The sequence below is a fragment of the Sapajus apella genome, unplaced genomic scaffold, assembly GCF_009761245.1.
Source record: "Sapajus apella isolate SASKATOON/1434 unplaced genomic scaffold, GSC_monkey_1.0 scaffold226, whole genome shotgun sequence".
NCBI classification, from domain to species: Eukaryota; Metazoa; Chordata; class Mammalia; order Primates; family Cebidae; genus Sapajus; species Sapajus apella.
In genome coordinates this window covers 302,967-316,811 of record NW_022437166.1, presented here as the reverse complement: position 1 = coordinate 316,811, position 13,845 = coordinate 302,967, and the positions used below count along the sequence as shown (strand labels likewise).

At 38.3% G+C, this 13,845-nt stretch overlaps 2 protein-coding genes and 1 pseudogene across 2 annotated transcripts in view; 2 read left to right on the top strand and 1 right to left on the bottom strand.

Annotated features, from left to right (window-relative positions):
• LOC116544661 overlaps window positions 1-13,845 on the bottom strand; it is a 383,530-nt pseudogene that overhangs the window by 89,812 nt on the left and 279,873 nt on the right.
• LOC116544652 (zinc finger protein 726-like) overlaps window positions 1-13,845 on the top strand; it is a 432,536-nt gene that overhangs the window by 308,324 nt on the left and 110,367 nt on the right. The window lies entirely within an intron of this gene.
• LOC116544655 (zinc finger protein 257-like) overlaps window positions 1-13,845 on the top strand; it is a 41,415-nt gene that overhangs the window by 14,450 nt on the left and 13,120 nt on the right. The window contains 2 exon segments of the mRNA XM_032271194.1: window positions 9,134-9,260; window positions 9,803-9,895. Coding sequence (XP_032127085.1) covers window positions 9,134-9,260; window positions 9,803-9,895 — 220 coding nt within the window.

Sequence of the window (13,845 nt, the reverse complement as noted above, 5' to 3'; positions counted from 1 at the left end):
CTCCTGAGTAGCTGGGATTACAGGCACGCGCGACCATGCCCAGCTAACTTTTTATAGCTTTAGTAGAGACGGGGTTTCACCATGTTGACTGGGATGGTCTTGATCTCTTGACCTCGTGATCCACCTGCCTCGGCCTCCCAAAGTGCTGGGATTACAGGCGTGAGCCACCGTGCCCGGCCTTGATTTGCATTTCTCTAATGACCGGTGACGATGAAATTTTTTTCATGTTTGTTAGCCTCATAAACGTCTTCGTTTGAAAAGTATCTGTTCATATCTTTCACCCACATTTGAATGGATTTTTTTTTTTTTTTTTTTTTTTGGTAAATCTGCTTTAGTTCTTTGTAGATTCTGTATATTAGCCCTTTGTCAGATGGGTAGATTGCAAAAATTTTTTCCCATTCTGTTGGTTGCTGGTTCACTGTAATGATTGTTTCTTTTTCTGTGTAGAAACTCTTTAGTTTAGTTAGATTCCATTTGTCTGTTTTGGCTTTTGTTGCCATTGCTTTTGATGTTTTAGTCATGAAGTCCTTGCCCATGCCTATGTCCTGAATGGTTTTGCCTAGATTTTCTTCTAGGGTTTTTATGGTGTTAGGCTTTATGTTTAAATCTTTTTTTTTTTTTTTGAGTTGGAGTTTCACTCTTGTTACCCAGGCTGGAGTGCAATGGTGCGATCTTGGCTCACTGCAACCTCTGCCTCCTGGGTTCAAGAAATTCTCCTGCCTCAGCTGGGATTACAGGCATGTGCCACCATGCCCAGCTAATTTTTGTATTTTTAGTAGAGACGGGGTTTCACCATGTTGACCAGGATGGTCTTGATCTCTTGAACTGGTGATCCACCTGCCTCAGCCTCCCAAAGTGCTGGGATTATAGGCGTGAGCCACCACGCCCGGCCTTATGTTTAAATCTTTAATCCATCTGGAGTTAATTTTTAGTGCAAGGTGTAAGGAATGTGTCCAGTTTCAGCTTTCTGCAGATGGCTAGCCAGTTTTCTCAACACCATTTATTAAACAGGGAATCCTTTTTCCATTACTTGTTTTTGTCACGTTTATGGAAGATTAGATGGTTGTAGATGTGTGACGTTGCTTCCGAGGCCTCTGTTCTGTTCCATTGGTCTATATCTCTGTTTTGGTACCAGTACCATGCTGTTTTGATTACCATAGCCTTGTAATGTAGTTTGAAGTCAGGTAGTGTGATGCCTCCAGCTTTGTTCTTTTTGCTTAGGATTGTCTTGGCTATGTGGGCTCTCTTTTGGTTTCATATGAAATTTAAAGTGTTTTTTTTTTTCCAGTTCTATGAAGGAGGACAATGGTAGCTTGATGGGGATAGCATTGAATGTATATTTTTAGTCTTTTAAAGTCAACACAGATTTGTTTAGATTAAAGCTCATTTTAAAAACACACAAACTGGAGCACAAAAAATGGGATTAAATTTAGCAATACAGAATAATAAAGATACTCAGTAGTTTTTTTTTTTGACAGAAACCTGATTATTCAAGGTAATTGTCTAATATTTGCAGATTGAAGTACTTACACTGCACAAGAAAGCAGTTCACTATATAAACTAAACAGTGAAGTCTGCAGTTGTACTTTGGTTTCTGTTTATTACTTCAGAACAGTTAGCAAGTTATTTGTCATGTTTATAGATAACCTGCATTTATATAAATTAAAAAGTATTTTCTACAATAGTATGAATATAAGGAAACAAAATTTACTTTCAATGAATCTTTTAAATAGACATTTTAATATTCATACTTTTGAAATAAGTGTTTTAACTGAATTATGATTACAGACATTTCTAAAATATTTTACATTCATTATGACTAATACATTAAAATTACATATACTTAGATATTTATATCTAACATCTAAGAAATTTACTACAAAATCGTTACAGTAAATATTAGTCTGACACACTTATTAGTCTATCTAATAGGGATAACTCTAGATAAGCATAATTTTAGTGTCTTGTATTTCATTAACTTGGAATGCTGCTATTACAGGACACAGATGGCATGGCCACCCAGAAACCATAATAGGTCTTGAGTTAACTATGTTGCAAGCTCAAATATGTTCTACTATGTGAACAGAGAGAGATTCAAATTCTTCATCAAAAAGTGCTGGTGGAAGTTGTCAGATGTATTTCAACATATATCCCCCATTCAGTGGCTAGGAGATGAGAGATCAGTAGAGATGAAAGAGAAACCTTATAAAATTTTGCTGAGTATTTGCCCCCTTTCTTTATAATGCTCATGTTTTTCTGATGCTGAGAGCAGCTGAGCACTTTGGATGTTTAGAGAGAAATTCTTTTTAAGGGAATATTTTCTGACTAACTTGATAAATCTTGTCTAATTTGAGTTTTTCTTAAGATACTTTTAACCTCTTTATCTCAATATAATCTTAATCAGACCGAGAGCTCTTTTTCTCTCAAATGCTTTGGGTGTCTGTTTTAGAAACCTAATGAGTATCCCATGGTGTCTTTCAATGAGGTGGGCTGTCACAGGCATGACCCTTAGAGTGATCTCTACCCAGACTCATACTGAAAATCCAGCAGTATTCTTTCGTGTCACGATTATAAATTGACACTGAGGCTGAAACACTTCTTCCATTCCCAGTATTGTAAAAATGTAATTCTACCCAGGAGGCTTCAGGCTCTTATCCTGCAGCTCAGGCTTCACTCTCTGATGTGGCACTGGAGTGCTGCTCTGACAATTGGGGTTCACACAAGATGTGAGCTGCCACCTGTGAGCCCTGTGCTATGAGTTGTGCCTGAGTGGCACATGGTAGGAGTCAAGAGAGGACACTGGTTACCAGGGGACGGCAAGCAGGAGTGCTATAGCCCAGTGCTCATGGAGTAGAGAGCCATTGTTTTAAAATGTAAAAAGCCAAAATGATAGCACCCTAATCAACAAGTTTTTTAGAGGAGTGAAAGCCTACCTTTAACAGGCACCTGGCTTTAAGTTACAAAACTGCCTCCTGTCGTGAAGATGTGATAAGTTTATTATGGCATTTAATATAACCATGTTAGCATACGCGGATGTCCTTTTCAGTTACCAAGTGAATTTAGAATGAATTATGTATGGCATGGTGTTGTAAATTTTTCTACTTATAGACTAATTATGATGAACATCTTTCTGTCTTTGCAGTTTCTTAAGCAGATTGACCATGATGGATTTCACATTCTCGTTTAATTGTGTAGTAAAGCAGTTTTCTTTCTGTCTATTATTGTGGAGTTTCTCTGGGGCTGTAGAAAATTGTTCTTTTCTGTGTATCTGCCTATTTCGTATCTATAGGCCACTACAGTCACTTCTAGGGAGGATATACCAGATTTCTACAAACTTCACAGGACAGCAATCAACCATTTTACCTCTTACAATGACTCTTGTATCTTCAGACCTAAAACTGATTCATAGAACAAGGACCCCAGAAACCCAATCAGAATAACAGGTGTGCATTGTGTAAACATGTGGACATGACAATCTCCACTTTCTTTTATCTTCTTTTGCTAAAATGCCCACAAATGTGCAGATAATACCTGCTGCTATTCCACCCATCAAGAGCCTAAATTTGCAGCTCCAAATTCTAAATGTAGGTCTTAAGATTTGGAAAATAAAGACTTTTATCTGAGGATTGCAAGTCCTTTTAGTTTCTGAAGTCAGATGTTAAAATGAGAATAAAGTTGTGTCTTTTTCCCCCCTTTGAGCTATGTATTCATCTCTTAAAACTATTCACAATTGCCACAAGTAGCTGTTAATTTAACTAATAATGCAACACTGAACACTAACTTAAGCTGTAAACCTTAATGATGTATAGCCAATCAATATCAATGTTATTTCTGTAAATAAATAAGAAAGGTAGGTAAAGTTATGGTTATGTCTCTGGGTACTTTGTTGCCTTGATCTCTCCCAAAATTATTTGTTGTTAACAAACATTTTTGTACCTCTTCTTTTGCCTTTGCTAATACTCTTGTAACTGCTACTAACCAAAGTGTAGATTCTAGGCAACTTGAATCTTTGCTCTCAGGTTATAGTCCTCAAGGTTGGAACAAATAAGCTGTCTACTGATATCCATGTTGCCTCAGCTCTTTTTTTTTTTTTTTTGGCAGAAATATTACTTAGGATGTGATGTGCTAGCATAGCCTCTATGAGAAAATATCTCTTTGATTGTACTCCACTTGCTATAACACCCAAGAATGCAGAGTCAGTTTGATCTCACCCAGAATCTGCACATAAGAGCTGACCTGTGCCTGAGATTCACAAGACAAGGCCAGGCTTTGGATTAAGAATGTAATGAAAACCAACAGGAGGAATTTTCTGCATTGTGAGATGTCAACATAGGCATCTTAAAGCCCCCCATTGAGAGTGTGGCTCTTTGAGCTTTCCAGGTCTTGTCCAGTGACCTGCTACAGTTACATGAGAGGATTCTGATGTAAATAGAATCTGAGAACAGAATCTGTAAGTAAAAACAAGCATCTTAGGAGTGAGAGAGCAAGTCTACAAAGTATCCAGAGCCATGACCACAGCTATGCCTAGCAGTAAAATGTAATACCTGAGTATAACATTTTTGTCTTTCCTCTTACCCAGAAGCTAACTAATCAGGATAGGTGATCGAGGTTCTGAAGCTTTACCACGGCAGCTCCATTTTCTGTTTAGAATCAGCCTAACTCTCTTTCCTCTGACTTAGAGTTAGCCCATCAGTGCATGGTCACTGGGAATCCTCAGAATCACCTTGGCATCTTTGAGACATTTGAGGATTTCCAGAGCAGAACTATGTCAGGCTGACAAGAGACACCAGCAATTTTAACTTTGCTTCTATCTCAGTGTAAGAGAAATGGTTCATCCTGTGTTTGTTCCTTCCTTCATACAAGAGATGTCTGGTTGGTAGCCAGATGACAGTTTCTTCAGATTCCTGGTACTTGGAAGAAAAACAGGAAGTTCTGGAAATTTGAAGAGATAAACTAAATGTTTTCATCTCATATGGCCATTAGGATAATAGATGAAGCACTCATGGTCTCTACCATCCATGAACTTTTAGTCTAGATAGCAACTGTTTAAACGGTTGACTTAGGCATCATATGGTTGATACAATAAATAGATTACTGCAAAAAAAACTTGGTATTTATTTCCCTTGACACATGGGGATAAAAAACAAAAAATTAAAAAACTTGGCATCTATTTGGATGGTAAATGACCTCTAATTAGGATTATATGGCCAGTATGCATAAAAATCTTTACTTGTGTTTTTTCCGCAGGTTTTATTTATTGTTTTAGGTGGAATCATACTTATTGTTTTAATTAAGTGCCTCATATAATTCCAGGGTGAGGCCAGAATCAAAAATGAAGGGTTCAAGACATTCATGAGAGTTAAGGTAGAAACCTTTTCACTAAAGGGTGGTCACAAGGCCTGTTCTGTTTGGGTTTGGGAGAGACAAGGCAGTGTGGCCCATATTACCATTACTGTAGCAGAAATTGCTGGTGTCTGTGGCAAGAGGAGGGCACCTGGGGACAGAAAAGAAGGAACTTATTTTTTTGTCTTCATGGAGCAGCTCACTGTTCCTGAATCTCTTCTAGTGTAAAGGACAGAAATGGATGGAATGTTTCTGCAGGTCTTGGTCCTGCCTGTGGGTGTGGTAGCAGATAAACAGGTGGTGCTGACACCATTAAAGGCATATTCTTGAGATGCAGGTGTAAATTGCGCAGAAAATTTCATTTGGGAATTCCAGAGGAGAAGGAGGAAAAAAATGGCTTTTTTTCAGCTAAACATGCCTCATATCAAGAGCTGTGTCCACTGTGCCTTCTGAAATACCATGCTTTTTTTTTTTTTTTGAGACGGAGTCTTGCTTTGTCACCAGGCCGGAGTGCAGTGGCGCAATCCCGGCTCACTGCAATCTCTGCTTCCTGGGTTCAAGCGATTCTTCCACCTCAGCCTCCCGAGTAGCTGGGACCACAGGTGCGTGCCACCACACCCGGCTAATTTTTTTGTCTTTTTTTTTTTTTTGAGACTGAGTTTCACTCTTGTTACCCAGGCTGGAGTGCAATGGCGTGATCTCGGCTCACCGCAACCTCCGCCTCCTGGGTTCAGGCAATTCTCCTGCCTCAGCCTCCTGAGCAGCTGGGATTACAGGCACGCGCCACCATGCCCAGCTAATGTGTTGTATTTTTAGTAGAGATGGGGTTTCACCATGTTGACCAGGATGGTCTCGATCTCTTGACCTCGTGATCCACCCGCCTCGGCCTCCCAAAGTGCTGGGATTACAGGCTTGAGCCACCACGCCCGGCGATCTCGATTTCTTGACCTCGTGATCTGCCCCACCTCGGCCTCCCAAAGTTCTGGGATTACAGGCGTGAGCCACCGCGCCTGACCAATACCATGCATTTTTATGTGCAAACCTTTACTTCTCTACTTGTGTTTTTCCTTCCCAATGAGCCTGTCTTAACTACTTTTAAGAATTCTTATAATAGTCAAGGGTCTCTGAAAAACATTTTAAAAATATTTATATCAGAGCCTTCTACATCATGGCTTCTTATATGCCATGCAGAATTCTCATTATGAATTTATGATCTACAGTATTAAAAATGTTCCCTTTGTGGCTGGGAAGGTGTGACTACTTAAGATTTCTATTGAAAGAAGAGTGGGTGACTGTAATCTCAGCATTTTGGCAGACTGAGGCAGGTGGATCACAAGGTCAGGAGTTCAAGACCAGCCCAGCCAAGATGTTGAAACCCTGTCTCTACCAAAATTACAAAAATTAGCTGGATGTGGTGACAGGCAGTTGTAATTCCAGCTACTTGGGAGGCTGAGGCAGAGAATTGTGGGAACCGGGGAGGTAGAGGTTGCAGTAAGCCAAGGTAGCACCACTGTACTCCAGCCTGTGTGACACAGTGAGACTCTGTCTTTAAAAAAAAAAAAAAGATAAAAAGAATGTGGTTCTTAGTAAAGATGGAAAACTTGTAGAGGTTCCATCTGTGTTCTTCATTAGCTCTATGCAGAACAGGATTAAGAAAATGGTTTTTTTTTGTTTGTTTGTTTTTTCTTTTTTTGAGATGGAGTTTCACTCTTGTTACCCAGGCTGGAGTGCAATGGCGCAATCTCGGCTCACCGCAACCTCCGCCTCCTGGGTTCAAGCAATTCTCCTGCCTTAGCCTCCGGAGTAGCTGGGACTACAGGCATGCGCCACCATGCCCAGCTAATTTTTGTATTTTTTGTAGAGATGGGGTTTCACCATGTTGACCAGATGGTCTCGATCTCTTGACCTCGCCATCCACCCCCCTCGGCCTCCCAAAGTGCTGGGATTATAGGCGTGAGCCACCGCGCCCGGCCTAAGAAAATGTTTTTTTAAAGAGGACGGCATTTATTACCCAGAAAGTCATGAAAAAGTATTAGAAAATACCTGCTCTCTAGGGTGCTAAAGGACTACTTAAAATCACTATTAAAAATTACAGAATATGGGAGATATCTGTATCTTGAACTTTGCATAAAACTGATGGTTCTGTGCTGTAGCTGGCCTGGAGTCAGAACCTAAGCAACGCCATTTTATACAAGGTAAAGCTGTTTTTCCAAAAATAAGTTGTAACTGCTGCCCCGTTTTCCTTGCAATAACTGCTGACCTTGGCTTCTGTAAATAAAAAACAGCTAGCTTGCTGTAAAGTTGCTTGCCCTGCACCCCCTCACTGTCGTGGTCCTAAAACCAGGATGTGGTTTTTCAGTTTAAAAACCCTGCTCCCCCTGAGCTCAGGGCCATGGGTTGGAGAGATGTGAGTCCTCCGTGGCCGCTGGCAATAAAGACCCTGCAATTTGGCATACTTTTGTCTTGGTGTTAATTTCTTTATACTAGATATGGTATAACAGTTCTTTATGGTTAAATTCAGACTGTAATTTAATTTCAGGGGAAAATGTCATAGTGGTGATGCTGTGTCCTTCTTTTGTGCATCAGCATATCATAAAAATCTGTCCTAGTGCAGTTAATATTAATGATTCACTTGGTTAAGGAGCTCTCCGACAGATTTTTTTACTAGAAAGCTAATTATTTTTCTTTTTATTATAAATTATTTTTATGCAACTGATGTGCATAAATCATCACATTTTATCTGTTAGCTGCTCCTCTTAGGTTTTCTTTGCTTGTATCTGTCTTTGGCAAGTGAAAGCTCTCATCTTCTTTTACAGTTCAGAAATACCAGGAAAAACACAGGCTCTTTTGTTTACTGGATGTTTGATAAAATATTCTTCTTGAGCCAATAACATTGGCATTACTGGTGAACTTGTTAGAAATTCAGAAATTCAGACTTTATTCCCGACATTCTGAAAAAAATAATCTACATTTACAAGATACCCAGTTTATTGTACACATTAAAATTTAAGAGGTACCTTCTAATTTAGCATGTCTTTTTGATCTGAAAAATATACACAACTCATTCTGTATGATGTAGATATAGCACTAAAAAATGTACATGTTTGTATTTATGACCTTAATTTTATTCTTGATTCAGAAAAATAGCATATATACACTGATGTTGTGGATTCTATGCCCCTCCATTTTCTCAGAGTTAGAGAATACATTACAGAATATTTCTAAGTTGAATATTATTTTATTAGATAATTTTAGTCACTTCTATGTCAGAACCAGTTCTCTACTCTCTCATTTGACCTTCAGTCACATTAAAAATTCTGCCCACAGCCACTTGTGGGCGTGTTTTTTAGAGTCAGAGAATACATTAGAGAATATTTGTGTTAAAAATCATTTTTTTTGGATAATTTCAGTCACTCCTATAAGTCAGAACCTGTTATCTCTACTCTCTCTCTCTCTTTTTTTTTTTTTTTTTTTTTTGAGATGGAGTTTTGCTCTTGTTGCCCATGCTGGAGTGCAGTGGCATGATCTCAGCTCACCACAACCTCCATTTCCCAGTTCAAGCAATTTTCCTGCCCCAGCCTCCGAAGTATCTAGGATTACAGGCATGCACCACTACGCCCATCTAATTTTGTATTTTTAGTAGAGTCAGGGCCTCAATGTGCTGGGATTACAGGCGTGAGCCACCACGCCTGGCCTGTTCTCTCTTCTTTCTAATTACGCCTTGAGTCAAATTAACAATTATGTCCATGACCACTTGGTAAATATATGCATGTCTGTGTGTGTTTTTCAGGGGCCATTGACATTTAGGGATGTGACTGTAGAATTCTCTCTGGAGGAGTGGCAATTCCTGGACGCTGCACAGCAGAATTTATATAGGGATGTGATGTTAGAGAACTACAGAAACCTGGTCTTTCTGAGTGAGTATAACTTCAATACTCCATTCCTAATATACCCTAAAGGCATTATGTCTGGTTTTTTTTTTTGTAGTATATTTGTTGGTAATTTTTGATAATTATGCTTTGCATAAATGAGTTTCAAATCCCTGTTTTCAAGAAAATCATAAAGATTTGTCAGTGTAGAAAAAACAATGTTTTCAAGACATTTTATCTTGAGCTGACCTTTCCACATCGTTGAGCTGACCCGTATCCCTCACTCTAGATTAGTGGTAATTCCAGAAATTTTGTGGCATAAAATATTGTTGAAACACTGTAAAATCTAATTGCAACCACCAATTTTTTAATTCCGGGTAGTGAAATTGAGAACCTACAAATATACAATAGTTTCTAAATATTTAGGAATTTCTGTTATAAATTAGTATTTTGGGAAAAAGGTATTACAGTATTCTATACATTCTCTTACAAGCACATTATTAAGTTGGAATTGGAGAATATGAGCAAGATACGTGTTACTTTTTATCTTTTTTTTTTTTTTTTTTTTTTTTTTTTTTCTGATAAAACAGGTATTTTCTCTAAGCCAGACATGATTACCTGTCTGGAGCAAGGAATACAGCCCTGGAATATAAAGAGACATGAGATGGTAGCCAAACCCCCATGTAGGTGAGAGTGAAAGCAAAAACAACAGATGACACAGATGAGAGATCAAGTCCTTAAAATGTCATTTGGGAAGCTGTGTTCATGTAGTTTTTGGAAGCCTGAGTTTTTCTTCTTTTTTTTTTCTTTGCTCTCACATGGGGATATTTTCTGTCTTATGGTTTTAAATTCTCTAAAGATTCTACTTTCATTACAGTCATTTTCCTTCAAGTTTACAGTGACAGCCAAAGTCCTCTTTATGGCATAGAACAGACTGAACATTCTGACTGCTTTTTTGTTGTTTTTAGGGACACACAAACATCTACATGATTTTCAAAAACTCTGGTATAAAATTATTTTTTAAGTTCTTTTTTTGCATCACGTTTGAAAAGAATGGAGTATTGGTTTCAATTACATTGAATTTTTTGTTAATTTTTCTTCACATACCATTCTTTTTTTTTTTTTTAAGCGTATTATTGAAAGACAGCTTGAAATTATAAAGTATGATGTCCTCCTGGTTTGTTCTTTTTCCTCAATATTGCTTTGACTATTCAAAGTTTATTGTAGTTTCATGTAAATTTTAGCTTTGTATTTTCCATTACTGTGCAAAAAACTTGACACTGGAATTTTTATAGGGAGCTTATTGAATCTATATTTATTGAATCTATGTTTTTTCAACTCATAGACATAAGACATTTTAAAATTAAATTGTATCTTCTCTATTTCTTTTTCTAACTATCTTACATCTTTCAGTGTAAAGATTTTTTTTTATCTCCTTGGTCAAATTTGTTCTCAGAAATTTATTATTTTAATGCTATTGTAAATAAGATTTTTTTTTTTTTGTCTATTTTATCAGATAGTTTGTTTTAAGTGTGTGGACCATAACTTATACTTGTATGTTAATTTTATGTTTTTCTAATTTACTGAGTGTATTTATTAATTTAGAAAGGTTTGAGTTTTTTTGTTTGTTTTTGAGACGGAGTCTCACTCTGTAATCCATGCTGGAGTACAGTGGCACATTCTCGGCTCACTGCAACCTCCGACCCCCTGGTTCAAGTGATTCTCCTGCTTCAACTTCCAAAGTAACTGGGATTACAGGCACGTGCCACCATGCCCAGCTCATTTTTGTATTTTTAATAGAGATGGGGTTTCACCATGTTGGCCAGGATGGTCTCGATCTCCTGACCTCTTGATCTGCCTGCCTCGGCCTCCCAAAGTGCTGGGATTACAGGCATGAGCCACCATGCCTGGACTTTTTTTTTTTTTTGAGATGGAGTTTTGCTGTTATTACCTGGTTGGAGTGCAATGTTGTGATCTCAGCTCACCACAACCTGATTCTCCTGCCTCAGCCTCTCGAGTAGCTGGGATTACAGGTGCACCACCACACCCAGCTTATTGTTTGTATTTTTTTTTTTTTTTTTGAGACGGAGTTTCGCTCTTGTTACCCAGGCTGGAGTGCAATGGCGCGATCTCGGCTCACCGCAACCTCCGTCTCCTGGGTTCAGGCAATTCTCCCGCCTCAGCCTCCTGAGTAGCTGGGATTACAGGCAAGCACCACCATGCCCAGCTAATTTTTTGTATTTTTAGTAGAGACAGGTTTCTCTGTGTTCGTCAAGCTGGTCTCAAACTCCAGACCTCAGGTGATCCACTTACCTCGGCCTCCCATAGTTCTGGGATTACAGGCATGAGCCACTGCACCCAGCAGACAGATTTTAATGCACTGCTTATGGTTTTCTATATATAAGATTACATAATCTACAAACAGCATATTTTTACTTGTCTTCAGTTTCAGTGGCTTTTTGAAAATTGTTCTGACTAATTTTTCTGCCACATACTTCCAGTTAAAAGAGAAGCATTGACAAGGGACACAATATAATTTTGCATTTGGTGTCTGTGAATTTGAAGGAGGAAAACACCTCTTCAGGTTTTTATGAATTAGTTTCAGGAGGTAAAGATCTTCTTCTATTGGGCCCCCAGAGTTATGAGATGACCTCTGAGTTTCCAATGGAGAGGGATTGTAGCTTGGTCACAAGATTGTGGGGTCTGCCCTAGTGTTTGGCCATTTCCTGTTCTGTAGCCAAGACCAGGGGTCCTGTAATTTGCCACCAGAATGAGAGCCTACCTTCTGTAGAAAACACTCCTCAATCTTTGGCTTTAGCAGAATCTCCCAATTTCATCTCTGGATCTTAAAGATCTCTTTGTCCGAGCACGATGGCTCTACTAAAAATACAAAAAATTAGCCAGGCTTGGTGGCGCCTGCCTACAATCCCAGCTACTTGGGAGGCTGAGGCAGGAGAATCACTTGAACCTGGGAGGTGGAGATTGTGGTGAGCCAAGATTATGCCATTGCACTCCAGCCTGGGCAACAAGAGCAAAACTCCATCTCAAAAAAAAAAAAAAAATATATATATGTGTGTGTGTATATATATATAAAATAAAGGCACTTATGTTTGAGTTTGAGTCTTGCTAGATAACCCCGGCTGATCTTGAAATCTTGGTGTGAACCAACCTTTAATGTACCATGTAGCTGCCATTACAGGCTCAAGCCATGATTCTCTCATAAAGGTATTTTTGTCAGGAATGGGCAACCAATTTTCTTGCTGTGGGGAAATAGGCAAATAGGGGACCTTTTATTTCTCCATCTTACTAATATCTCCCTTTCTATAAGTTTTTAATTTCTATTTTCTACTTCAAATTTGCCTGTAATGTTATATTCAGATATTTAGGAACAATAAGCTAGAATTTACATGTTATGTTTGAATTAAATTAGATAATTAGTAGGCACTCCATATTTACTAATATAGTTACTTATAAATTTAAGTTTGCTGCAGGGAGGTTGCAGTGAGCCGAGATTATGCCACTGCACTTTAGCCTGGGCAGTAGAGCAAGATTCCATCTCAATAAAAAGATGGTAAATTTTATGTTATGTGTTTTTATAACAATAAAATTTTTTTTTTTTGTTTTTTTTTTGTTTTTTTGAGACGGAGTTTTGCTCTTGTTACCCAGGCTGGAGTGCAATGGCACGATCTCGGCTCACCGCAACCTCCGCCTCCTGGGTTCAGGCAATTCTCCTGCCTCAGCCTCCTGAGTAGCTGGGATTACAGGCACGTGCCACCATGCCCAGCTAATGTTTTGTATTTTTAGTAGAGATGGGGTTTCACCATGTTGACCAGGATGGTCTCGATCTCTTGACCTCGTGATCCACCCGCCTCAGCCTCCCAAAGTGCTGGGATTATAGGCGTGAGCCACCGCGCCCGGCCTATAACAATAAATTTTTAAGAGGAAAAACTGAAAAAACAGAATTATTTTCTATATTTTTCACCCACTTTCTCTAGCCTATATTTAAATAATAACATAATTTATTTCCAAATATTTGTTTTATGTAACACAGGCTCTAACCATATTCTGTTATGTATGTGTTAAATTATATATATAATATTTATATTTAATAAAAAACATTAAATTGCACATATATATATATATATAAAATTTAGCAATTTAAGGCTATACCTTGCTTCTAAAGTTGGATTACAGCAGTTTCACTTTGTGAAAGAATAGCATACAATTATAACATAAAAATTATTTCTACTTTATTTTAAATGCATACTTATTAACTGTTTCTCATTAGAATCTTCTATTTATGATTATGTTGCATTTTTTCTCAAATTTTACTGCCATACAGTATCTGTCAGTGATTCAAAATACCTGTCTTCCATGAGTACACTGTTACAGTCAAATATTGTAGTTACCTAGACAATTTTTTTTAATGGTACATCAATGTTGCATACCAGATTATATGAGTAAATGTTTTACTTATTGTTTTGCAGTTCCATGTTAGTGTGTTTTTTTCAGTGTAGGTTTTTCAACATCAGTTCATTGTGGTTTTCGCTCTTGTTACCCAGGCTGGAGTGCAATGGCACGATCTTGGCTCACCGCAACCTCCGCCTCCTGGGTTCAGGCAATTCTCCTGCCT